The sequence below is a fragment of the Ictidomys tridecemlineatus genome, chromosome 2, assembly GCF_052094955.1.
Source record: "Ictidomys tridecemlineatus isolate mIctTri1 chromosome 2, mIctTri1.hap1, whole genome shotgun sequence".
Lineage (NCBI taxonomy): Eukaryota > Metazoa > Chordata > Mammalia > Rodentia > Sciuridae > Ictidomys > Ictidomys tridecemlineatus.
In genome coordinates, this window is record NC_135478.1 from 205,796,844 (window position 1) to 205,822,939 (window position 26,096).

General features: G+C 34.7%; 1 protein-coding gene across 5 annotated transcripts in view; it reads right to left on the bottom strand.

Moving 5' to 3' along the window:
- Window positions 1–23,165, bottom strand: part of Rundc3b (RUN domain containing 3B) — a 147,053-nt gene extending 123,888 nt beyond the window's left edge. Inside the window, exons 1-3 of one of the 5 annotated variants that reach the window (XM_078040491.1) lie at window positions 22,630–23,162; window positions 13,572–13,683; window positions 6,984–7,099 (exon numbers count right to left, since the gene is read on the bottom strand). Coding sequence is in view for 3 of the 5 variants with exons in the window: in XM_078040489.1 (XP_077896615.1) it covers window positions 6,984–7,099; window positions 22,630–22,748 (235 nt within the window). In the remaining 2 variants the exon portion in view is untranslated. Of the gene's footprint in view, window positions 1–6,983; window positions 7,100–11,992; window positions 12,012–13,571; window positions 13,684–22,629 lie in introns of those variants that run through there. The other 4 variants (XM_078040489.1, XM_078040488.1, XM_078040490.1 and 1 more) reach the window with 4 other exon arrangements.
- Window positions 23,166–26,096: the final 2,931 nt, after the last annotated feature.

The window sequence follows — 26,096 nt, forward strand, 5'->3', positions numbered from 1 at the left end:
GTGGTGTTTAGCTAAGGTAGAACAGATTACTGTCTAAAAGTTTTCTTTTTTGCTAGGTTGCTCTCTTCCTTGTTGTTTGGCTAAAGAGAACAGGGTCTTCCTAGGATTTTATTCTGTTTTGTTTTCTGTGCCTACTGACATTTGTAGATTCCTGGCTTATCCGGCACCCAATGTGGGATGTATGAAATAAAAAGAAAATCCAGGAAACCTACTACTGTAGCATTCCTAAGGTTCCCAGACAATCTTTCTTCTACCTTTCAGAGTCTCCTTGTGCTTCTATTATCTAAAATGTCCAGGGATTGGGGTTGTACTTAGTGACTTATAATTAAGTTAATTTCATCTTCTCAAAAGTAGAAGTCCTCCTAATTGTTTTCCCTGTTTAATAGAACGAATAAGTCATGAGGGCAAGGATTTTTGTTTTATTCAGTAATACATGCCCAGTACAACAGTACCTCACTAAATAGTAACTGAATAAATAAGTGAACAAACATATTTATAGATCACCCATTATTTTTGGGGGGCAGTTGAGGGAACCAGGGATTGAACTCAGGGGCACTCGACCACTGAGCCACATCCCCAGCCCTATTTTGTATTTATTTAGATAGGGTCTCACTGAGTTGCTTAGTGCCTCACCATTGCTGAGGCTGGCTTTGAAATGGCAATCCTCCTGTCTCAGCTTCCTGAGACTCTGGGATTACAGGCGTGTGCCACTGCATCCAACACAGTATAGTTTTGAATGAGTAATCAGAATTTTAAGTGGCTTAGTGACACTGAATAAAACTGAAGTATGAATAACACTGCAAGAAAGGTAATGGTAAATCATGACACAACTAACAAGTTTAAAAAAAAAAACAGACCAGCTGTTTTTTTCCTCAAAGAATTAAGCTTTTTGAAGCTACCCATTTAATTTTAACTAAAACTAACTTTGTTTTGAATAATGAGTCTTTTCTATCTAACTTCTCTTCATTTTGCCATTTTTCTTTTATCTTGTTTTCCTTGGTGTCCAAAACCAACCTTTGTGTTTTTCCCTTTTCCCAAACATGCTCTTCCTTTCAGGTTTTCTTGGGTAATGGCCACATAGAGTCTGGAATATCTATATCAATCCTCTTCTCAGCTTTCTCTTACCCAGCCAACCAATTTCTAGAAGTTCTTTACTCTATCAATGCATACCATATTTTCTTTCTTCTTTGTTTTTGCATACCATATTTTCTACTTTTACAGGCTACTCTTTTTTTCTGTCTTTTCTCCTGGAAAAACCTTAGACTTTATCAAGTCTTTTTCTTTTTTTTTTTTTTTTAAGTTGTTGTTGGACACAATACCTTTATTTTATTTATTTATATGTGGTGCTGAGGATGGAACTCAGGGACACACACATGCTAGGCAAGCACTGTACCACCAAAACCCCAGGCCCAATCAACTCCTTTTCTTTTTAAAAACTTCTTTAAAAAAATGTTTTTGGGCTGACAAAATTAAATACATACATATCAAATGCAATATAATGTAATGCTATGGAATACAAATGGTATCAAATGCAAATAATATATATGGTATAGATTGTCCATAAATACATACATAGAATGTAGCTAATTAACATTCATTACATTTCTGTCTTAGCTTGTTCTGTGCTGCTATAACAGAATACCTGAGAGTGAATAATCTTTAAAAAACCAGAAATTTATTCTCAGTTCTGGAGGCTGGGAAGTCCAAGATAAAGGTTCCAGTAGGTTTGGTGTCTGATGAGAGTCTAGTGCATGCTTTTGAGAAGCACTCAAAGTGTTGTATCCTTCAGAGAAAAGGAATACTTTATTCTCCCACAGCAAAAAAGCAGAAAGGAAAAAAAAAAAAAAAGGACAAACTCTTTCTGTCAAGCCCTTTTATATGCGCATTAGTCCATTCACCAGAACTTAATTCAAATGCAATCTAAACAAGTCCCAAACACCCCACTTACCAACACCATTACACTGGAAGCTAAATTCCCAACACATTATTTTCAGACATAGCATTCACATACTATGATTGTATATGTGTGTGTGTACATGTGTGTGAAGAGAACATAAAACACACTCTCTTAGAAATGTTATAATATCCAATAAACTGTTAACTATAGTTTTCAAATTGTACAACAGATCTTTTGAACATATTCCTGCTACCTAACCAAAAATTTTTATCTTTTGACCAACATGTCCCCACCACCTTGTAATCACCATTCTACTCTCTACTTGTAGGAGATCAAAATTTTTTAGATCCCACATATAAGTGAGACAATGCAGTATGGGCCTTTTTGTATCTGGGTTCATTTCATTTAACATGTCTTCCAGGTTCATCCACGTTGTCACAAATGACAGAATTTCCTTCTCTTTAAAGGCTGAATGGTACTCCACTGTGTACATATAACAGTTTTTTTATTCATCTGAGATGGACACTTAAATTGATTCCTTATCTTGGATAATGAGAATAATTCAATTCTGCAATTAACACGGGAATACTAATATTTCTTTGACATACTGATTTCATTTTTTTTTTTTTTTGGATTTGTACCCAGAAGTGGGATTTCTAAGAGAGTTCTCTTTTCACTTAAAATAAGAACTTCCATACTGTTTTCTATAATGGTTATACTACATTCCCACCAGTAGGGCAACAGTACATAACCTTGCCAGTACTTGTTTATTCAAGTCTTTTGCCCATTTTGTGATCAGGTTATTTGTTTTTTCACTGTTTGGGTTATTTAAGTTCCTTACGTATTTTGTATATGAATTCCTTATCAGATTTGTGGTTTACAAATATTTTCTCCCATTCTGTGGGTTTCTCTTTACTCTGTTGATTATTTCCTTGGTCACACAGAAACATTTTAGTTTGATCTAATTCCAGATGTCTATTTTTTGCTTTTTTTGCCTGCCCTTTTGAATTCATATTAAAAAAAAAAAAACATTGCTCAGATGAGACTAATATCAGAGAGATATTCCCGTTTTCTTCTAGTAGCTTTATTTATTATTTATTATCTAGGTCTTACATTTAAATCTTTGATTCACTTTGATTTTTGTATATGGTATGAGATAAAGGTTTAATTTAATTCTTCTGCATGCATGTCAATATTCAATTGTGTTAACACTATTTACTGAAGATGCTATCCTTTATATCTCTGGTTTACTTCATCTAAAATCAATGTTTGGATTTATTTTTGGACTCTATATGCTATTCCATTGGTTTAGCTGTCCTTGTTTATGCCAACACCATGCTATTTTGATTATTGTAGCTTTGTAATATAATTTGATATCTCTGGTCTGCAGTCTCAAGTTTTGTTCTTTTTGCTCTCAGATTTACTTAGGCTATTCAGAATCTTTTGTGCTTTTATGTCAATTTCAGGATTTTTTTTCTGTTGAAAATGTCATTGTAATTTTGATAGCCACTGCATTGAATTTATAGATAGTTTTGGCAGTATTGATATTTTATGCATATTCATCTTCTAATCCATGAACGTGGGGTTAGCTTTCCACTTACACTCATGTCCCATATAACAAGATTTCACTCAACAGTAGATAATATGTACCATGGTGATCCTATAGATTGTATCTCTTAGTGATGTTGTAGCCACCTTATTTTGTATAAATATAGTCTACGATGTTTGCACATTGATGAACAATGCATTTCTCAAAATGTATCCCCACCTTAAGCAACACATGACCATAATTGGATTTTTCAAAGTCATCTCACCTATCTCTAAAATGGTTGACGAAAGAAATTATATTGCATTTATCCTTATCAAACTTCAGCTCAGATAAACTAATTTAGAGAAAAAAAAAGATCAGAAGTAATCAACTTTTAAAAAGTCTTGGGATTTCACATGGGTTCAACTTCATGTCAACCAAATATGTGATGTAGAAATAAAAACAAAAAATCAATGTAATTTAAAATTCTGACTAGTATAGAATTTAGCCTATCTGAAGTATTTTACATAACCCAAATTTTAAGACAAATCAGTGATAAATCAGAAGAATAGCTAAGTCTGTGGTGATTCCAGAAGATTGAAGGAACTAGAAATATCTTACAAGAGAAAAAAAAACAAATGAGGGAAATATTAATTTAAAAATATTTATTAAGCACATTTTTTAAAGTAGTAGAAAATGACAGTCTTACTTTTTCTAGGATATGTCTGAGAAGTAGGGATTAATAATAGAATATTAAAAATGAAAGTAGCAGAAAAAGATCAAAGCATAGAAGACAGGTTAGTTTTGCATACCTAAGGACTTCCTAACAATGTGAACTGTCCAAAAAAATGTGAATGGACTACTTTAATAAGTTCCCAGAGATCAGAAGTATTTACACAAAAAACTATATGTCCACCAGTTAGAAATATTGTTGAGTGGATTATTTCAGTGGGAGACAAGACTAGTACAGAACAGTGTTTCTTAATCTGGGATCCTTGGTGCTACCTGAAATGGTGGTATGGAGTTGTGGGGTGGGAAGTGCAATTGTTGCTGTGCAAGAAAAATGCCTAAATTCAAAACCCTGGCTTCAACAAAACATTCCACTTATTAACCAGCTTCTGCAGTAGTATTTTTTGGAGGGTTGTGGGTTGTGGGTGGACACAATGCCTTTATTTTATATATTTATTTTTATGTGGTGCTGAGAATCAAACCCAGTGCCTCACACATATCAGGCAAGTGTTCTACCATTGAGCTAAACCCCCAGCCTTGCAACGGCTTTTATTAGCATATGTGGGGTTCATATTAAAAGAAGAAAGTCTCTTTCATTTTTAATATTCTATAATTAATCCCTACTTCTCAGACATATTCTAGAAAAAGTAAGACCATCATCTTATTGAGGGATTACTGCAAATAAGATTAATGTCTATGATTTAAAAGCCTCCTTTTCTTCAGTAATGGGTCTTTCAGAGTGAATTAAATAGATAATTGTGTCATCGATTCAATTTACCTATGTCAGCATAGCTTATATTGTGTCTGAGGGAGATTTTATCTTTCTCTGGAAAAATTTAACGTTTAAACCAAATGTCCTTTACTTTAAAAATAAGTAGTAGGTGAAGAAAAATAAATCTTAAAATCTCATAAATCTATATATTTTAAATTTATACTTATGTAAAGAAAAATTTGTAAAAGTTAATATATAACTAAATTTTAAGTGAACACAGGGTACTATCAAATTTTATATAACCTATTTAAAAGTAAAATAAATATATATTAGAAACTAAAAAAATGGAAAATAATATACAAAAGTTCCAGATACTTGAGCCTTTAAAATATTCATATTCAATTTATATATCATTTCTGATTCATATCTATATCTATTACAGTGATCATAATAGTTTATAGGGACTTTTTTTAAGTGTATTTTTAATTACTGATCTTACCTAGTCTAGAAAATTAACACAAATCTTACTGCTTCAGCTTTCTTGTGGTCTTAATCCCATTAAGCAGAATTCTTATCTATAGATCAACTAGGAACTAAATGTTCATTACAGTATTTTTCAGAAGTAACAGTAATATACGTGATTGTTTAGAAGTAATTCTGAAGGTTCACAGTATGAATTTTGTATTCAGAAGAAGTAATTCTGAAGGTTCACAATCTGTATTTTGTATTCAGAAGAAGGCAGTCTAGCATGTAGGAGAAGTCCAATTACATGGTAGTAAGTCTGCAAAAATCACTCATCAAGGAAATTTCAGCACAGCCTTATTCTTTTCTGTTGAAAGTTTTCTATACATTTTGTGAGAGTATTGTGTACTAAATGTATACCAAATCAAGGGAAGTTGGGTCTTAAGATAAAAAGCTTGTTAACATAAGGCACACTAGGGTCTCCTGTGTTCTATATGGTTTTTGGTCAGGTATTATTTATAAATTTATGTTTATAGTTTTAAAATATGATCATCACACAACATAAGAACACTGAAAATACCTCAAAATACATCCATATCTTTGTTTTTATAAAAACATATTTTTAATAAAAAGCAATATATTAATGGCAGGAAACTGGGCAGGGGGGAAAGTACAGCAATAACCTTCGAAGATGCAAATAATCAACTTCAATAGAAAAGCATCAGTGATATTATAGACACCATTTTAACTGCATATGGCTAACAGAATTCAGATTTTGTTTTTCCTCCCATGTGAGTTCATCTCTTTGCTAGGGCCAATAAGACTACTACTCAAATGATCTAATGCTTAGTAAAACTTTGATGCTGTCAACATCAAAAAGTACAAAATACAAAAAGCCTCTAGATTACTCTTGGGAGATTCTTATAAATTCTAGTAACAAAGTAGATTACTATGATAAATTTAAAACTATGCTATTAACACTTTAAAGATTAAATTAAAAAATAAAACATAATGATTAGTTTTTTTTGAAGACTAGATAATGGAATTAATGTAAAAAGTCATTATTTTTAGTAAGATTTATACTATATAATTCTTGATATTTTTATAGATATATTTTTTAAATGTTAGATTTCAGAGAAAACATAGATCCCATTATTCCCCTTTAAATTTTAAGAGATATATATTTACTGATTAAAGAAAACTCAAGTCAAACATCTCTTTTACATCTTTTTTAGCCTACTCAATGCCAAAAATTTCAAAGATTTCTAATTTAAAGGAGTAGTTACTTAGAAATCAATGTGCCTTGCCTTCTTTTTTATAAACTCATTAAAATATCATCTAGTAACCTTTGGGATGGGCTATCATTTAATTTTAAGCTTTTATTATTATTTTTGGAAAACAACTTTGTTCTTGAACATGGAAATAAATATACTTGACATTTTTAACACATCCTAGAGATAGTGTAAAATTGAGAACAGAAATTCTGTTCTAGGAACAAAAGTCAAAAGATTATGTATTCTGGAAGCAGTTTTATGTTTCTTAAGATGTAGATGGCTACTATCTAAAACACACCATACTGTATTGTTTCTTAAAATTTCAAGATTTTATATATATATAAACTTTGAGGAGAATGAATAATACAGTAATGCTGTTACCTTTTAGCCGGTGACTTAGAATCTGTTCCAAAATAGCTGCAAAATTGTTAAATTCAGGAGAGGAATCATCAATTGTCTCAAAGCAAGATCGATCAATGAGGGTCTTCACAGAAAACCTAAGGAGGGGATAAAAAGATTATTGTTGCTTTTAGGCAGAGTTAATTCATTTACCATGTAAGTATAAAAAACTGGGATAAAGGCAATTTGGGGAAGAATTATAGAAATATTTTATAAGATTATATATTCTGAAAATCCTATTTATTCAAATTCACTCTGTAAATAGATAAATTTAAATAAAAACTAAGCTTTTCACTTGTACACTTAATATCTGGTATGGTCTGAATATGTGCCTTCCCCAGATTCATATGTTCATATCTGAACCCCAAAGCAATAGTACCAAGAGGTGAAGTTTCTGGGAGATAATGCTCTTTTATTGGCATCCTTGTGGAAAAGGTCCAAGGGAGGTTGCTTGCTTCTTCTGCCCAGTAAGGATATACAGAAGGCACCAAACAGGAGCAATGTCCTTTACCAAACAATTAATCTGCTAGCACCTTAATCATGGTGTCTCCCAAACTGAAAAATACATTCATATTATTTATAAATTCCAAGTCTAAGGTACTTTGGTATAGCAGCCTGAAAAGTTTAAGATACTACCTATTCACCAAAGACTTTAAAATAGCTCTCTGGGGCTGGGGCTATAGCTCAGTGGCACTAGCACTGTGAGGCACTAGGTTCAATCCTTAGCACCACATAAAAAATAAATAAATAAATGCTGTCCATCTACAACTACAAAAAATTTTTTTAAAATAAATATAAAATAGCTCTCTGTCCTCACAGTTATAAAAATCAGAATCAAAATAAGATCTAAACTATTAATTCCAAACTACTCAAAAGCCACAATTTGCTATGGTTTACTTATGATTTTTCAACTTTTTGATGGTTTAAAAGTGTACTCACAAAATTATTTTTCACCTTCAGTACAGTATTCAATAAATTACATGAACTATTCAACACTTTATTATAAAATAGGATTTGTGTTAGATGATTTTGTTCAACTGCAGAAAAAAAAGTGTTCTGAACATTTTTAAGGTGGGTGAAGCTAAGCTACAATGTTTGGAAGGTTGGGTATATTAAACAATTTTTTATTTATAACATTTTCATTTTATAATAGATTTATCAGGATATAACCCCACTTTAAGTCCAGAAAAATCTGAGAACTAGTAATAAATTTGATTTTGCGACTTCAGAGTTTTTGAACACAAAATAGAATAAAAAAGGATGTGAGCATTCATAAATTGCAAACCCAGTTTGTTTTTATTTTTGTTTTTACATCAGGGATTGAACACAGGGGTGCTTAACTACTGAGACACATCCCCAGCCCTTTTTTATTTTCAGACAGGGCCTTGTTAAGTTGTTTAGGGCTTCCTTAAGTTTCTGAGGCTGCCTTTGAACTTGCAATATCTCCTGCCTCAGCCAGAAATGCTGGTATTATAAGCATGTACCACCACAACTGCCTAAATCCAGTTTTTTATAAGTTGTAGATAAGAAAACCTGCACATCTATAAATAATACTTATATTTGTTCTTCCTATCAGAATGTCTTTCCTATTTCTGATTGTCAAAGATAAAAAATTTTTAGGTCTCAGCTCAAACGCTATCTCTTCAATGAAGAATTATCTACCTTCATATTCCTAACACTAACTAGCATTTTGTTGCATCTCTCTTAAGAGACAATTATAGTTTAACTTACAGCCATTACTTGTGCTGCCTATCCCTATCTTGTTAAAATACAAATTCCTCCAGGGCAGAAACATGCCATCTGCATGGTGGTATCTTCCTCAGTACCTAGGACAATGTCTTCAACATTGTACTTAAGAAATACTTATTGATTTATTTGAAAATTCTGTAGTGAAAGAATGGCAAAGAAATGTTCAAATGCCTACCAATGTCGTGGCAAAATAAAAGTTTATTTTTTTAACATGTATAGATTTGCATATTCACCATCAAAATCAGGATACAAAACACTATCACTTCTAACAATTCCTTTGTCCCATGCCTTTATAGTTCTGCCTTACAGAGAAGACAGATCTGAGTGCCCAAGACAAACAGTGGGGAATGAAGAAGATTGCTAGGAGAACTGTTAAATTTTCCTATAAAAGATAGTATGTGCATGATAAAAACCTAACATGGTTAATCTCAAAGCACCAAATTACTTTTAACTCAACACCTGACTAAAAAACTAAAACAAAACCAAATTCCAAATACCCTAAAGCATATTAAACACAACTTGTGTTATTTCTAAGTACAAAATGGAGAGTAAAAAAGCATTTTAAATAATTTCTATTATATTAAGGTTAATAATGAAGAAGAAGAATATTCCGCAGCTTTGCTTGATCATATGTATTTAAGCTCTCCTATCAACATGAACCAAAACTTCAGAAGGCAAATCAGTTCCTCAGAATCTGTGTTTTACTTCCAGCTATTTAAATCTTCCCACTCAACACTTACTGTTCTAAGTCATGTAGTTAGCTCCATTATGCCAGAGTAATGAGAATCTTTCTGCTATAACACAGCAACTAGTTAAGATGTGCTATAAAAACCAAACCTGTAAAAAGAATTTCAGTATGTCTAAAAAATATCACACAGATGTTGAGCTATTTCCTGATAATGATGACATTAATATTAGTCATCTATTTCTTGAAAAGGAGTGATTTTTAAATAATAAAGTGACAATTTGATGAATATCTAAAAATACCAAATCAAATCCAAGTAACAGCTTTTTCATAAGAGTTAAAAAATAAAAAATTAACATAAAAGCAACTTATAATGAAATTTCTGAAATAATTTTTGAAATGTCTATTTCAAAATATTTTTTTCCATCTTCAATATTCACAGGAAATTTTTGTTAGCTTAGAAATAAAAGTGATTGGGTTGGGGTTGCAGCTCAGTGAGAGGTGTAGCTCAGTCTAGCACATGAGAGGCCCTGGATTCAATCCTCAGCACTACATAAAGATAAATAAATAAGATAAAGATATTTTTCCATCTACAATTTTTTAAAAAATTTTAAAAGAAATAAAAAATGATTATTAGTAAAACCTTCAAACCTCAAAATATATGAATTATGTTTATCCCTTTGATAATACACTGAAGAGAAATGAGTAACAAAACTATAAAAGATGCTCATTATAAATATATTAATTCCTTCCACAGTTTAGTTTTGTAACAATTGTAATAAAAAATAATGCAAAAGTATAACAACAAAATCAAAAATAATTCTTTTTTTTACTTTTTATTGAAAAGAATCTATTTAAAAAGTAGAAATTCACCTCTAATATTTAAGATCTCCTAATAGTAATACATACATATACATTAACATACATAGAGATTGAGCAGGAAAAAAATCAAATAAGTCTGAAGATAACTAAAGTATATAAAACCATCTAGAACTGTCACATTTAAAAATGGTTCAGAATAGTCATTAAAATTTTTTAAATATACTATAAGTATCCAAATTCTTTCTCAAACATTTTCTTAATTTAAAAAAATTTTTAGTTGTAGATAGACACAATACCTTTATTTTATTTACTTATGTAGCGCTGAGGATCAAACCCAGTGCTCTGTGCATACAAGGCAAGTGCTCTATCACTGAACCACAACCCCAGCACTAAATATTCAAATTCTGAGAGATTTCTTACTATTATTTCACACCCAACTAATAGGATTCCTTATACTGTATCCTTAAAATTAGCAGAGTAAACTATTCTCTGCTATTAAAATAATAGCCATCATCAACAATCAACAAGGAGTTGACAGCCAAGAGATATGACAATATAGAATACTGACTACAGATGATAAGAGCTGTTCAATGGAAGGCTTATTTTCTTTGTCAGATTTTACATCAGAAATTTTTAAAATATTGAAATTAGTAACATGTCTTCTTTTTGAAAGAGTTATGCAAGAATTCACAAACATTATGTGTATTTTTCCATTTTTGTATAATATAAATAATTTTAAAATGAGAAAAAATACTTTTAATGTATCCTTTTGGCAGAAATCTACAGATTATTATCCATACACCAAATTCAACTATTTGCCTGATTCTGAAAATAATCATTTATTGGAATAACAACAAAAAGTTCCAACCATCTTTCCTTAAGTTTGTACCCCCAAACTCAAAAGTCTCTATTCTATCATTTAAAAAAAATTACCTAATGTAAAAATTCCTTACAATGTATCCTTACAATTAGCAGAGTTAACTCTCTCAAAAGAGAGAAGTAGTATATTTTAAAATACATACCCTATCTGCACTTTCAAAATTTAAAATTGTTCATCTGAGCACCTTAAAATGAGATACTGAGCTGGGGTTGTGGCTCGCTCAGCTCATGCAAGGCCCTGGGTTCCATCCTCAGCATCACATTAAAAAAATAAATAAATAAAATAAAGGTATTGTGTCCAACTACAACTAAAAAAATAAATATTTTTTAAAAAGAATGAAATACTATAGTATTAACATCTTGCTATATAAGCAGATTTATTAGTGGAGATTGTTCAACTTGACAACGAAGCATAATGTTAAAAAAAATAGAAGGCAAAATTTCCCCTCAAAAATTTTTTTTTCTAAAATTAGAAATCTATCAAAACAAAAAAAACTTTCCATTTTTAAATCAATTAACTGGTTTGACCTTATATGTAAGAACACCCAACTACAATTGTGTAAACAAAAAATATTTTAAGATGGATGTGGTATAGTCCCAGCTACTGGAAAAGTAGGAGGATCCGTCGGGACTACAATTTTGGGACCAGCCTGGCCAACAGTAAGACTATGTAAAAAAAAAAAAAAATTATACACTTGGATCACATATCCTTTTGAATCCATCTGTTCTTTATACAAAGGCAAAATATTCAAGTAGAATACCACAAGTAAACCACACTGTAAATTACACTCCAAAGCAGCAGCAGAGCAATATAAAGAACAGGGGTTTGGGTACTGAAAGATGCTTGGACTCATACCTGGCTCTTGTTCAGTCCTTGTCAAGATACTGAACTCAGGTTCTTCAGTAACTAATTACCTAATGATTGTGAAGAAAAGATATAGCATATGCAAGACATGTAGCATAGTGTTAGCTTATACAAAAACTACTATGTGTCTACATGCATCCCCTTTGTTTTCAGATTATCACCACTACACTTAACATTTAAGCATAGAAAAAAATGCAGGAATTCTGAGTTTCTGCATGTAAATTTATATTTTTTTAAAGTGCAATATGTAGCAGTCATGGAATATTGATCTGTATCAATCACCGACACTCCTGGGAGAATAAGATCCAGTTGATCTGACACTCAATGCAACGTAGTATAAAAGGAAAAGCATATGTTTTGTCAGGTATCTGTGTTTGAATACTTGCAATGTTAGTCTTAACTATAAAATAAATCTGATTTAAAAATGTTATAATTAGAATTTCCATTATTTATCATAAAGCTCAAGCTAGGGTTTTTCATCCAAAAAACATACTTTCCATACATGATATAAGATCAATAAGTACATTTTCTCCTGATGTTAGACAGTGGTATTTTCTGGGCTTTTAAAATTTTATTAAATTTTAAAATATGTTAATATTAATTTTGAGACTATATTTTAAATATAATAGAGGATTTCATTTTATAATTACAAATACTAAGAGAGATTTTAAAATCTCAAAATCAAATGTTAAATTTGAAAATTTGGCAGATATTGTTTCCTTATCCTTTTCTAAAGATAATCACAATTGGATAAATTGGGTAATAAATCATTTTTCTTATTACTGGTATTAAAACAACAAAATTGCACATTATACACATTTTCTATTTTTTATAAAATACTTGCAAAACAGTAGGAATTTTGTCATTTTGAAATTCTTACCTATTATTATTGTGGAAAAAATTTTTTTAGGGGTCTCAATCTGTTGCCTAGGTTGGCCTTGAATTCTCAATCGTACTGCCTTAGTAGCTGGTTTTACAAGTACCAGGGACCATGCCTGGCTAAAATGTTGTTTTTCAAAAATAGACAATAAAGTTGATTGCTTTGGGAAAGTAAATTTTAAAAAATTTATTAATTTCAACTCAACCTTTACTATTCTATTATTTTTATTCAAACACTGGAAGAAATAATTTTTTATCTTTCATTCCCAAATAAATTTTAATTAGAATAATGCTATTCAAAGGAAAGCAAATTATATGGCTGAAGCTATTCTCATGCATTAGGGTGACTTTTTAGAAATTTAGTACAGGTATTTTTTTAAATTTGACATTCAAACTCAGCTTGTAAATATCTACCACTATTATACTTTACTAGTTAGAATTATTTGATAAGCATGTTCACTATATAATAGATATTGGAAATAAAAATCAATGGTGAACAAAATTATTAATGTTTACAAAATTCACATTCTGCAAGAGAAAATATAACTAGACAACATAATAAATGCTGTATTGATTTTTATAACCTATACCAGTGCAAATATTTGAGATTGCTTATGGGGTAATATAAAATACAATCAGTTAGCTAGTATAAATTAAAACTAGAGAGAAAATTAAAAATGTGACAACTGACCTCCTATTTCAAGTAGAATGGAATAGACTGTGATAGACCAGCACTCCCACAGAGTACAGCCAGAAAAATGAGGTGGGGACTGTAGAGTGTTACAAAATCATGTGCTTGAAGGCTGCAAAAAATTGTTGAAACATTAGGAATTGGAAGAGTCTAAGACTCCTGAGAAGAGAAAGTTCAAAAAAGTGAGCTTTTATAACATTTTTATGTAGGAATACCTGCAAATTCTGAATGCTAGTAGGGTCTGGTACCCACAGAAAGCTGGTGATGGGGACAAAATCCAGAAAAGCCTTTAAAGTAGATTTGGGAAGGTCTCAAACCCTTTCCCTTTATCTGGGGCTTGTGTGGCACAAGAAACTTCTAGAGGTACAGGAAACTAAAATCCTAATGAGAAAGCTTATGGAAAACTAAGTAAAGGACTTGATAATCCTGGAAGACAAAGTAATAGTGCAGGAACTGCTTGAGGAAGTGAATTTAAAATCATCAAATCTAGGTTGAGAACTCTGGAAGTCCAAGGGCAAACAACAGGTTGTGAAAGACTCATCAGAGTTGAAACCCAGCCTGGATTCAGAACCGTCCCTGACTGGATAAAGGTGATCAGCCACCACTCTTTCTTCTGGAGGAAGACAGCACTGGTAAAAGAATTGAGAACTGCCCTACACTATTGCCATGGGCACTACCATGATGTTGGCCATGTTTCCCCCCACCCCCATTTTTGTATTGTGGATTGAATTCAGAGGTGCTTTTCCACTAAGCTACATTTTGATTTATTTTATTTTATTTCTTTTTGGTGCCATGGAGTGAACCCAGGGACACCAAACCACTGAGCCACATCCCCAGCCCCCCTTTTTTTTTGAGACAGGTATCATGTCCTGAGCAACAGCTTTATTCTGTGCTACACAAACTAGGCTGTGAGAGGAGTAAGAAAAAACAAACACATGCACAAGTAGAGAAAAAAGCCAGGAACCGGTGGATCTGCCAACTCTGGTGGAGAAAGTCTGACCACAAGCAAGCTTGGCACATTTATTACATAATTTTAAACTTCAAAAAACTGAAGTTGGAAGTAATACCGCTCAATTAGGGCTTATCACTTTGTGCCTATAACTCTCTACCCTCTGGGCAGCAGGTGTCTGAATGCAAGGCCACAAACTAAAAAATTCCATGGCTGGTGCAGAATCCCCCTTGCACAGGGAGTCACCTGTTGGGCTATCTTCCGTCTGCACCAAGCAATTCCCAAGGGAGGTGTCACCTATGTCTCTGGACAGTTCAAAGACCTATAATTCATTCGCTGCTCCCAACAACAGGGTCTTGATAAGTTACTTAGGGTCTTGATAAGTTGCTGAGGCTACGGTCCATCTTGTGATTTCCTCTGCTCAGTCTCCCATGTTAACTGGGGAGGCCATGTTTTTCTAAAAGTGAGTGGTGTATTCCATCTGTTTGCTCCAATGTGATGTCCTCCATTGTATGTTACACTGTTATGTAACACTTAATATATTGTTTATAATACGATTAGCATGTTTTAGTAAGCTTTGCAACATTGTGACCTGACAAGAAAATTAAGAGGGGGAAATGTTTATTTTGGCACAGGGATGACTGACTCCATAGCTCTGGGTCCAAAGTGAGGCAGGGCATCATGGCAGAAGGGTGTGGTAGAGAGAAGCTGCTCCAGAATGGCAACCAGAAAGAGAGAGAAAGAGAACGACGCGCAGATGTGCGCTCAAGATCCTCCAGTCACATCCCCTACCTACAGTTACTGCCCAGTTAATCACTCCACTGATTAGGCTATACCTCTCTGATAATCTATCTTTTCACCTCTGAGAATTCTTGCATTGTCTCATGCATGAGCTTTGAGATTACCTCAGATCTAAACCATAGCAGCATAATAGGATTGAAAAAAAAAAAAGAAAGTGCTAAAGAAAAAAATCAACACATTACATGACATTTTAAAAATTCTAGGTGCTGGAAATGTAGCTCAAGCGGTAGCACGCTCACCTGGCATGCGTGCGGCCAGGGTTCAATCCTCAGCACCACATACAAACAAAGATGTTGTACCTGCCGAAAACTAAAAAATAAATATTAAAATATTCTCTCTCTCTCTCTTAAAAAAAAAAAATTCTAGACATACCACAATATAAAATGACATGCAAAAAGAAAGAAAATTGCATGAGGCAAAAAACAAAAACAGATGTAAAAATGATCTAAATATTCTAAACCAATATCAAGAACTTCAAAATAACTATGGTTAATAAATACATTCAAGGGGATGGAAGAAAAGAACATAATACATGAAAGGATAGTTCTTTTTATCAGAAGACAGAGGATAAAAATCATGCAGAAATTCTAGAACTATCTGAAATTAAAAACTTATCAATGGATTAAATAGTACAATAGATACAACAGAAGAAAATATTAATGAACTGGAAAAGAACATAGTTTGTATATATGTAGAAAACTAGAAGCATAAAGAGAAAAAAGACTAAAAATACAGAAAAGAATGAATCAAATGAGGCCTGGAAAAGTTTAACATATAATTAAAGAGTAAGAAGACAATGGCTAAAGTTATTCCAAAATTGATGGAAGAAAGGGTAAATTTGTATTTTCTGAATGAGCATAAAATATAATAATAATAAAATAATCTTGTAGAATTTAAAATATATGTAGGTTTTTAAAGTATGTTTTAGGGTGGTGAAAAATAAATGGTTATTACACTATTGGAAAAGGAATAAAAGCCATGATTTTCATTATAATACAATAAATCAAAGGTAACTTCCAAAAGTATAGAAACTGAATATAAATATATAGAGAAACAGAAAAAGAACATATGACTAGTAAATTTGCAGAGTGAAAAATTGGAATATTGGAATGGATAAAACTATAAATAATACTTTATTAATAAATAAGAAGGCAAGAAAAGAGAAAAAGTAAACATAAACCAAATATTAAGATAACAGATTTAAATCCAAATAAAATAATATTAACATAAATGTAAATGAGCTAAATACCCTAAATAAAAGACTAAGATTATCAAGCTAGGTAACACGCAAAGTTCAATTCTATCCGCCTACTGGAAAATTTTTAAGTATCCAGAAAGTAAAGAGATGGCAAAGATACAAATAATAAAAGAAAACTTTTAACTATATTAATTGCAGACAAAATAGTGTTTAAGATAGCATTATTAAAGATAAAAAGGAAAATTTCCTAATGATAATGAAAATGTTTAATCTTGACCCTTATATATAATACTATAAATTAAGAAAAAACTGAAGATGGATTGTTGGTATAAATGTAAAAAAATAAAGGTTTAGAAGAAAATAAGAGATGTTTTCATTACTTTGGAGTAAGCAGATTTCTTATGATCACAATCAGCATTAGCCATGAAAGAAATTTAGACTACTTTCAATAAAGAACTTCCATTGATCAAAACACACTGTAGAATGAAAAATAAAGCCACAAAATGAGGGGGGGGCTGAGCAGTATATTTATGATAGGTGCACCTTTCTGAGCATATAAATCAATAAAATTTCTATTAAAAAGAAGGGGCACACCAGTAGTAATGGCACATGCCTGTAATCTTACTTGCTCAGGAGGCTGAGGCAGGAGGATCACAATTTTTATTAAAAAATCGGTTTTTTTAGATGTTGATGAACTTTCATTTATTTATATGCAGTGCTGAGAATCGAACCCAGTGCCTCACACATGCTAGGCAAGCGCTCTGCCACTGAACCCCAGCCCAGGAGGATTATAACTTAGGAGTCTAACCTGTGTAATTTAGTGGCACTTCATCTCAAAATAAAATAATAAAATGGCTGGGGGCATAGCTTAGTGGTAGAGTACCCCTGGGTTCAATCTCCATTACTCATCTCTCCACCAAATGTTGGGGCATAATAGAGCTAAGAATAAGGTTAAATGCGTTACTGTAATGTTCTATGTATTTTCTAGATATTAGTATATATAGATTTAACACTAAGATTTCTTAAAACTATTCAATAAAAAGATAAAGTTGTCAGTTATATATCCATGTGTCAGTAGATACAAGAAAATTAATTGCTTAGTAATACAATTGTTGGTGCTAACACAGATATTTCTCACAGAAGTCTTCACCCAAAGTAGCTACTTTTTGACATAACAGTGTTCTTGATAGTAAGTTCAAGAAGACTCTCTGATTGCTTCTTCTGATGACTCTCAACACACCTCAACATACATCATTTCACTGATGAAATTTTACTAATACAAAATAGATAACATGGGGATAGCACAGCAAGGAGCAACACAGTGTACAAATTCAGCTGCTCTAAGATGATTTGGACTGACCCAGAAGTAAATTTTATAAACCTGTAAGAGTGAACAGAAGAGTGGATAAGCCTCACACATTCCCCTGTGATTATTGAATCTCTTAACTCCACTTTTGAAATTTATCCAGCAGCCACAAAGTTAAAACAAATACCCCCTAGTAAATGCCTGGGAGATAGCTCTTTTCTGTTGTCACTTAATCTGAAACCAGTTTAGCTGCAGGAAAAGATGATGACTTTTTGTGAGTGCTGAAAAGTCTACCTAGAACTAGTAACTAAAAAGAGGATCTCCATGTTAAGCACCTACCAGTAGGGTACTAAGAATTCTTAAACTTACCAAACTTGCTCCAAAGCAATATACCTAATGCTGATCAAAGTCCCAACCCAAAGTTCTACTTCATACAGCATGACTAACAAAACTTTAGTCAAAAGTATTATAATCAAGCTGGGTGCAGTAGCACATGGCTGTTAATTCCTGCTACCAGGGAGACTGAGACTGGAGGACTGCAAATTCAAGGCTAGTCTGAGCAACTTAATGAGACTTGTCTTAAAACCAAAGGGCTAGAAGTATAGCTCAACCGTAGAACACTTGCTCCTGGGTTCAATCCCTACTACTGCCAAAAAAAAGTATTTTAATGATTATAGTCAAGATATGAACAGTCTTAAGAAGAACACTCAAGCAAACAGTAACAAGAAAAACAAGTAACTGCATTTACAGTTATTTAAAGGATTAAGCTGCTAATAATATTCAATAACATTTCACATAATCTGCATCTCTCCCAGCAAGTTCAAATACAGCGACAGTCATTTGTCTGATTGTTCAGCAACCAGAATGTTGAGAAGTTTAAATTGCTCAAATTCACTCAAACCTCTGTGCTTTTTAAAGACCATACACATTAGAAATTTAGTTATCTGCTATCCTAGCTCACAGTTATAATCAGCAAGTCAAAATGAGAAGTGCAAAGAAAGAGCTGCTAGAAACAGTTGTAAGAAATAACAGCTACCTTGGTAGGAAGAAATAGCAGCATGTAAAAACAAAGAACACCAAACACACAATCTTAAGGGGCCATTTAGCAAAAATCTCTAGGGACCTCAAGAGTCTCAAAGGGCAATCATTGTACAGTGAGCATATTCATAGAAACATGTCCAGAATAAAGTCATCAGTAAGCTATTATGTCATGCATAGTCTTGTTAAAGAAGGTAGGGAAATGTATAGTCCTTTTTTAAAAGCAATTTATTCAAAGTGTTTTAAGTATTGTTTATTGTGGTTTAAATGTGAGCACTTAAATTACAGCTTCAGTTATACAGAAGACTACATTCACAATAAATGCTGAGTAAGGCACTACAGTTGATGGTACAATATTAAGCTTAATTCAAACACCAGTTTCAAATAATGCAGGTTCTTTACTCCATGACTACTGTAAAAAAAAAAATGAGGTGCTAATCTAATTTGAAATAATATTCAAGTCCTGAAATACAATCTTGACCTATGTATATGTTATTAAAAGTATTTTAATTGTGAAATCAACATCTGTCTCTACCTTGCTTAACTCATCCTACTATCTCCCTAAATTCCTCTTAGTTCTTTCTATCTAAAAGACAGGAAAATTATGACTATTGGAGGACTTTCTCTTAAGTATTGATTAAAATCTGAGACAAATGTTATTTTTAAATGTTTATGCAAATTATTAAACACATATATTTTAATAATCTGCTCATAAACATTGCTAATCCATTGCAAGAGAATTTAGATTTTAATTATTTGCCAAAAGAACTAAAATCAAAGTAATATTTCAGCTTTTTAGTAAATCATTAAGCTTAAAAACAACAAAAAATGACTGCCTGATTTTCTATGGATGAAAAATGTAAGTTAAAAAAAAAGTCTGAAAAGTTTTAACAATTTAGTTTTTCAATGTGCGAATGTGCAGGGAAAATAATCGTTGGTGCAGAGAGTCAAAGTCAGTCTATGAATATTTTGGAATTGAGTGTGGAAGACTCTTCAAATTATCAACTTTTTCTTCACCACAATCTGTGAAAAAGTGTAAATAAAACTGTACTTATTTGCTGAGATAAGAACCATACAGACATTTTAAGTCTACAATATGCAATACTGTGCACTAGGGGAAAACAGTAATGAAATAATTACATATATACACAATCACAATGAGCCAAAATTCAGTTCAGCTTTTTTCCTTGACTGTCCTACTTAACCAAACAGGCTATTTCCAAAGTGTTAAACTGTAATAATATCGTCCTCTTATAAAGTTTTAAACCTAAAGAATCGTCTACTTATTTCATAGGGCTTTACACCTCAATTGTTTAAGGGTTAAGGAAAAAGCATTATTGTTTAAGTATGATATGTGGCAGTGGAGTTTGCGTTTTGCTTGTTTTTGTTTCATAAATTGTTCAATTATCCCAGAATATCAACAGAGAATCACAAAATAGAAGATTCAAAGTGTTTTTGTTTACAAAAAAAAAATGCACATGCCTCACCTGGCTGCTATAAATACATACCTATCAATACTATGACCCTGCTCATATTTGAAATAAGTAAAATATGAGCATATTTTGTTTAAGGGCTATTATTAATTTCAGGACTATCACTGCAAGTTACCAATAATCTAGTTCAATATTATTTTACAGATGACAAAACCAGAAAATAAGAAGGTTGCAGGACTTGTTAAAGTACATGTTTGCTAATAAAGAAATCAACTTGGAACCCAATTGTGTTTCCACTAAACCAACTTCTTCCCAACTTAAATATAAAGTCATTTCTGATTTGATATATAAAGAGTGAACTCGTTAAAAGCCATGGGTGAAATTTAATAACTTTCAAAGTTAAACCAAAGCAGCATAAATGCATAATACTACTTTGTTCATTTTGCTGAATTGGGGTGAGTCTATTAAAACCTACAAATGGCCCATAATTACTTTTTTCCAAAAAGTAAAAGTTATTTAGACAAAGCCTATCCAATAGACACCATTACTAGTTATAGATAACTTATATGTATCATCAACTATGTGAAGAAGCATAACAGTCTTAATATTATTATCTACCTAAATAACTACACAGATTAAAATGTAAGCCAGAAATTGAAATTTATTTTCGCTACTATATTAAATGTATATATAAACTGTAATTAAAGTCAGCATTTATATTAATTTCAAAGTAGAAATTAAATAAATAAAATTAATGAAAATACAACTAGCCTAGTTAAACGTACACATACATTAATGATGTTACTGAAATTTCTCAAACATAGCTGAAAATTTAATTTAAATAAGGTTGAAATACAGATTCCTTTCTTTTACTAAACTGACCCTGATGAGGACACAAATGAACAGCAAATGATCTAAAACCAGTGAAGATTAAAATGGAGAAATAAAATGAGTAGTATTCACCACTGAATTTATTCATTCAATAAATATTAACTGTTAGACGCTATACTGGGAAGAATTATAAAAGACTAAGCAAAAAGCAGATGACACCACTGTCTTGTGAAATTTAACTATGATGGAGCTTTTATGAAATATATTACATCAAGCATTGTACATGATTGAACCTGACTTGGAACTATCCTCATTTTAAAACATCTTTTTAATATCTGTAAAATAAGGTAAGAAAATCCACCTAACTTATAATGTTCTATTTACCTAACTTTAAAAAATATTTGCTTCATTTTAAGAGAATTAAATAAAGCCTCTCTCAAAAGTTGTATCCTACACAGTAAAAATGACAAATATTCCATATTATTTTACTATTTACAATTCTAAATGCCACAACTATCAGTGAGACAGATCTTCTTGCTAGATAGACGAATATTTATAACGGCCCAACTTTTAAAGTCACTCAAAGTTATTGAATATAACTCCTAATACAACAACGTGTATTCTGCTTAAGATGCTAGGCACATTTTTTAACACGAGGATTTTTTTTTTTAAAGTTCAGATATAAATTACGAAGGAGGAAAAGGTTTCATCATCCAATTCTGTGAGGATTATTGCTGGCTGCTGATTAGGGTTTAATGGAACAACGTAATTTTAAAAACAACTTAAAATATATCAGCATATTAAAATCAGTTTTTTTCTGAATACTAGGCTACTAGATAATAATTATCCCTGTTATGTTACATTTCTAGTGGAAGGGAAATCTACATTTGTAATTAGAAAACATTTAAGAAGGCAGACCTGGGAATAAATCATTGACACGAAGACTAGGTATCCTCCATGGTCCCACTCTTTTGGTAGTGCAAAAACAGCCCTAGCACTATAGTTATAAGTACCTACCCACGAACACACAATGCAGTAGGCACTCAATATTTGTGGGATGGAAGGAGTGAAGATATATGTAAACAAGCCAAAATGCGCTCCGATTTTGAGGCAACACAGTGAACAATCACAGCAACTACTTCACCAGAAGCTGGCTGACAGCTTAATGTGCACTAAATTAAAGAGCTCTTCCTCCTCACCCTCCTCTTTCACTCTGACACTAGACTGCACGTTCAAAACAAATCCTCCCCGGCCCCGCCCCAAGCCCTACCCGCGGTCGCCTTCAGCACGAGAACTGATGGAAAGTCCGGGGCCTCGGCAGTGCCCAGACACCAGCTCCTCTCCTGGCCCCTGGACGCCGCGGGATACGCCCGGCACAGAAAAGACAGCGAAGCTGGGACCACCGCCCCTCAGCCCCGGGACCCCCCGGGGACTCGCGTGCCTGCTCAAAGCCCTCGGCCCGCGGCGCCAGCAAGCCCCTTCCCCTCTCCCCGGCCGCCTACCTGCACACCGTGATCAGGTTCCTCCTCTCCACCGCAGCATTGCGGGCGCTCAGGCTCTTCTTGCCGGCGCCGCTACTGCCGCGGCTCCCGCTCAGGCCCCCCAAGCTCCGGGAGGCCATGGCGGGCTCACCCCCGTGCCCCCTTTGTCTCGAGCGACCCCGCACGCCCCCCACACCTGTTTCCCGGGGCCGTCGCTGCGTGCGCGACCTTGGGGCTGAGGGAGGGACGTAGGGGAAGCGGGATGGTGTGGAAGACAGCAAGGGATTCGCACCCAGGGACTGACGGCTGGCCCTCCGCACCGGTGCTCCAAACACACACACACGCGCGCGCGCGCGCTCACACACACGCTCACACGCACGGACCACCTCCGCCCTCGCGCGCGCCGCCGGCCGCGGGGTGGCGCGCGCGAGCCGGCGTCTGATGTTCCGGTACTTCCCTAGGGACTTGGGCAGCCGGCGCGCGCTCGAGCCCTTCAGCTTCGCACGCCTAACCACCCACACTTTGCCGCCACAGGGGCCCAGTCAGGGCAACTGCAGTGAGGGCCTGAGGCTCGCGCGCGCAGCCCCGCCTTCCCAGTACCTACCGGGTAAACTCTGCACCGGCTGGAGCCAATCACCGCACGAGGGCGGGGCCGACGGCGCGGACCTTTAAAGCAACGTGCCCGAGCCCCGCCCCGACGCGTGGGCAGCTGTCAAGGCGCCGGGCTCGCGCTCGCCGCCCGCGTGCGGTAGTCAGCCGGAACGCAACCAAGCAGCACCGCTTTCAGCGCGGGGATTGTGGGATGCGGGCCCCAGTGTGTCCGGGCTCACCTATTCGGAGCTAAGCTTTAGCAGCCGAGTCTCAAGCTTTAATGACTGATCCCTAGTCCGGTGGCTTCCGTAGCTTCAGAGGCAAGGATGCAGCAGGGCTGGCACTCGCACCCGACCAGAAGCCTGATTAACCAGAAGGGAGGGGGGTTCCTTTTGTCCTAACGCCCTCCCCGGACCTGATAAAGAGCGACACAATAGCTCGAGGAAGACAACTGCCCGTAGAATGTCCTTCTTGGGGCATCTGATGGTAGGATTTTTGACTCCACACATCACAGCGCTCTCACCTCAGCGTCCAGCACTGCCTGCAACCAGGAAAGAACACCCGCGTAAGAACCTGTTTACTGCGAGTATGTACTCTGCTCGCGTCCTGGGTAGTGACCCCAGTTTGGGGTAGGTAGTGAGCCTAGGGGCGTTTCGCCTTGGCAGGGCGGGCTGCTCCCTTAGAGGGACCTGGAGCGCGCCCTGGACGCGATGCGCTTGTGGAGAAGCGACCCCTTCCCAGAGCTTCACCTCCACCTTTCAGGTGTTACCTTCGGGAGGCTCCAGGCTTTGGCCCAAGACCTCTGGCACTCGCTATTCGCTACCCTTTCGGTGCGCCCAGGTTTTCGAAAGAAATTTTTAGTAACTCCTGTCTCCACAGGACTGAGCACAATGCTCTGCATAAGACACGTTGTTAGTAAATGCGCCTTAAATTTAATTCGAGGTTACACTTAACATTATTTTTACTGAAATTTCGCAGTTTCAGCGGCTTCAAAATCCAGACAATTTCCACCTCTGGATTTGAAATTTCTGTCAAAGAATGTTATAGCACATATAGAGATTTCTGTACTTATGAATTATACACAGTAATTCTGTGTATTTTGTGCTGAATGCCTTTTATGCGGTGTTTTGAATAATAAAACTGTATGTTACCAATTTTTTTCTTTCTTTCTTTTTTTTTTTTTTTTTGAGTATCAGGGATTGAACTCAGGGGAACTGGGCCACTGAACCACATTCCCAGTCCTATTTTGTGTTTTATTTAGAGACAGGGTTTCACTGAGTTGCTAAGTGCCTCGCTAATCTGCTAAAGATGGCTTTGAACGTGTGCGATCCTCCTGTCTCAGCCTCCCCAGCTGTATGTACTAATTTCTAAGGAAGGATTGAACCCAAGCTCTTTATAATATTTTATTTTTAGACAGAATCTTTCTAGGTTGCTTACAGCTCGCTAAATTGCTGAATTTAGTTTGGAACCTGCCATCCTTCTGTCTCAGCCTCCTAGTCGCTGGGATTACAAGTGTATGCCACCAAGCAGGGTAAGATTTTAAAGATTAAAATCAGGGCAGATTCTCACCTATGCCTACTAAAGCTAATTCCGGTAGGATAAAAACTCCATAGGAAAAAAACATCTGTCTCAACTAAGTTACTACAATACATATTCACATATTAAAATTATGAGAAAATAATTTAGTCAGACTTTATATCTCAAGTAAATAGAAACGAGGGAGTTTTCCACAAGCGGGTGTATGTACCTAGTTAGTGCACTGTTCTCAAACATTTCTTGTCTGCTCTACATAGACACTTGTGAGGTTTCCTTCCTAGGAGCTGCATCTTAACTTGTCTTTTCTTGGTAGCCCAACAGTGTAAATTCAGAGTAGCCATTAGGAAACGGGTACACTGGCTATGCAAGCAGTCTCAGTAAATATTTATTCTAGCAATGACAAATACTGCTCAAATTGATGTTGTCAGTTTTTAATGTTATTGTGTATTTTTATTCTTTTATTTTATTTACTTTTATGTGGTGGTGAGGATTGAACCCAGTACCTTGAACATGCTAGGCAAGTACTCTACTATTAAGTTACAACCACAGCCTGATACTGTTATTTTGTTTGTTTAATATTTTTTATTGTAGATGGACATAATACCTTTATTTTATTTATTTATGGATGTGGTGCTGAGGATCAAACCCAGTGCCTCACACATTCCAGGCAAGTGCTCTACCACTGAGCCACAATACCAGCTCCTCCCATATTCTTATTTTTTTAATCACAGATTAAAATTGCATAAGGCCAGGTGCAGTGGGGTACACCTGTAATCCCAATAGCTGGGGAGGTTGAGCTGAAAGCCAGCCTTGGCAACTTGGCCCTAAGCAACTCAGTGAGATCCTGTCTCTAAAAATTACAAAAGGGATGTGGCTCAGTGGTTAAGCATTCCTGGGATCAATCCCTGCTACTAAAAAAAAAAAAAACAAACAAACAAACAAAAAAAAACTACATAACATTATGGGGAGACACCTCAGAGAACACTCTAAGTCCGAATTTCAAATCAAAAGAAAGCTTTATTTACCTGGCCAGAGACTGTCACCCTCCACAGAGATTCAAGCTCTGTGGGAGGACAGCAGCTTCCTTGTCCATCCAAAGAGAATATATAAAGCACAAAAACCACAACTCAGTGACTTGCTTATTGTCATGTAAGATAGCCAATCATAGAAATTAAAACATTAATAAGTAGGACTTGTGGGCTCTAGGCAGGACTGGAATTCTCCAGTCAGCAAACAAGTGATAATCAGAAGCTAAAATAGCATTAGCTTTGCATTTCAGTTGACCACAGTCCTGGGTTCAAGCAGGTGGTAGACTGTCGCATTCTGAACTTGGGCGGGGCATGGGCGGGGTGAGAATCTAC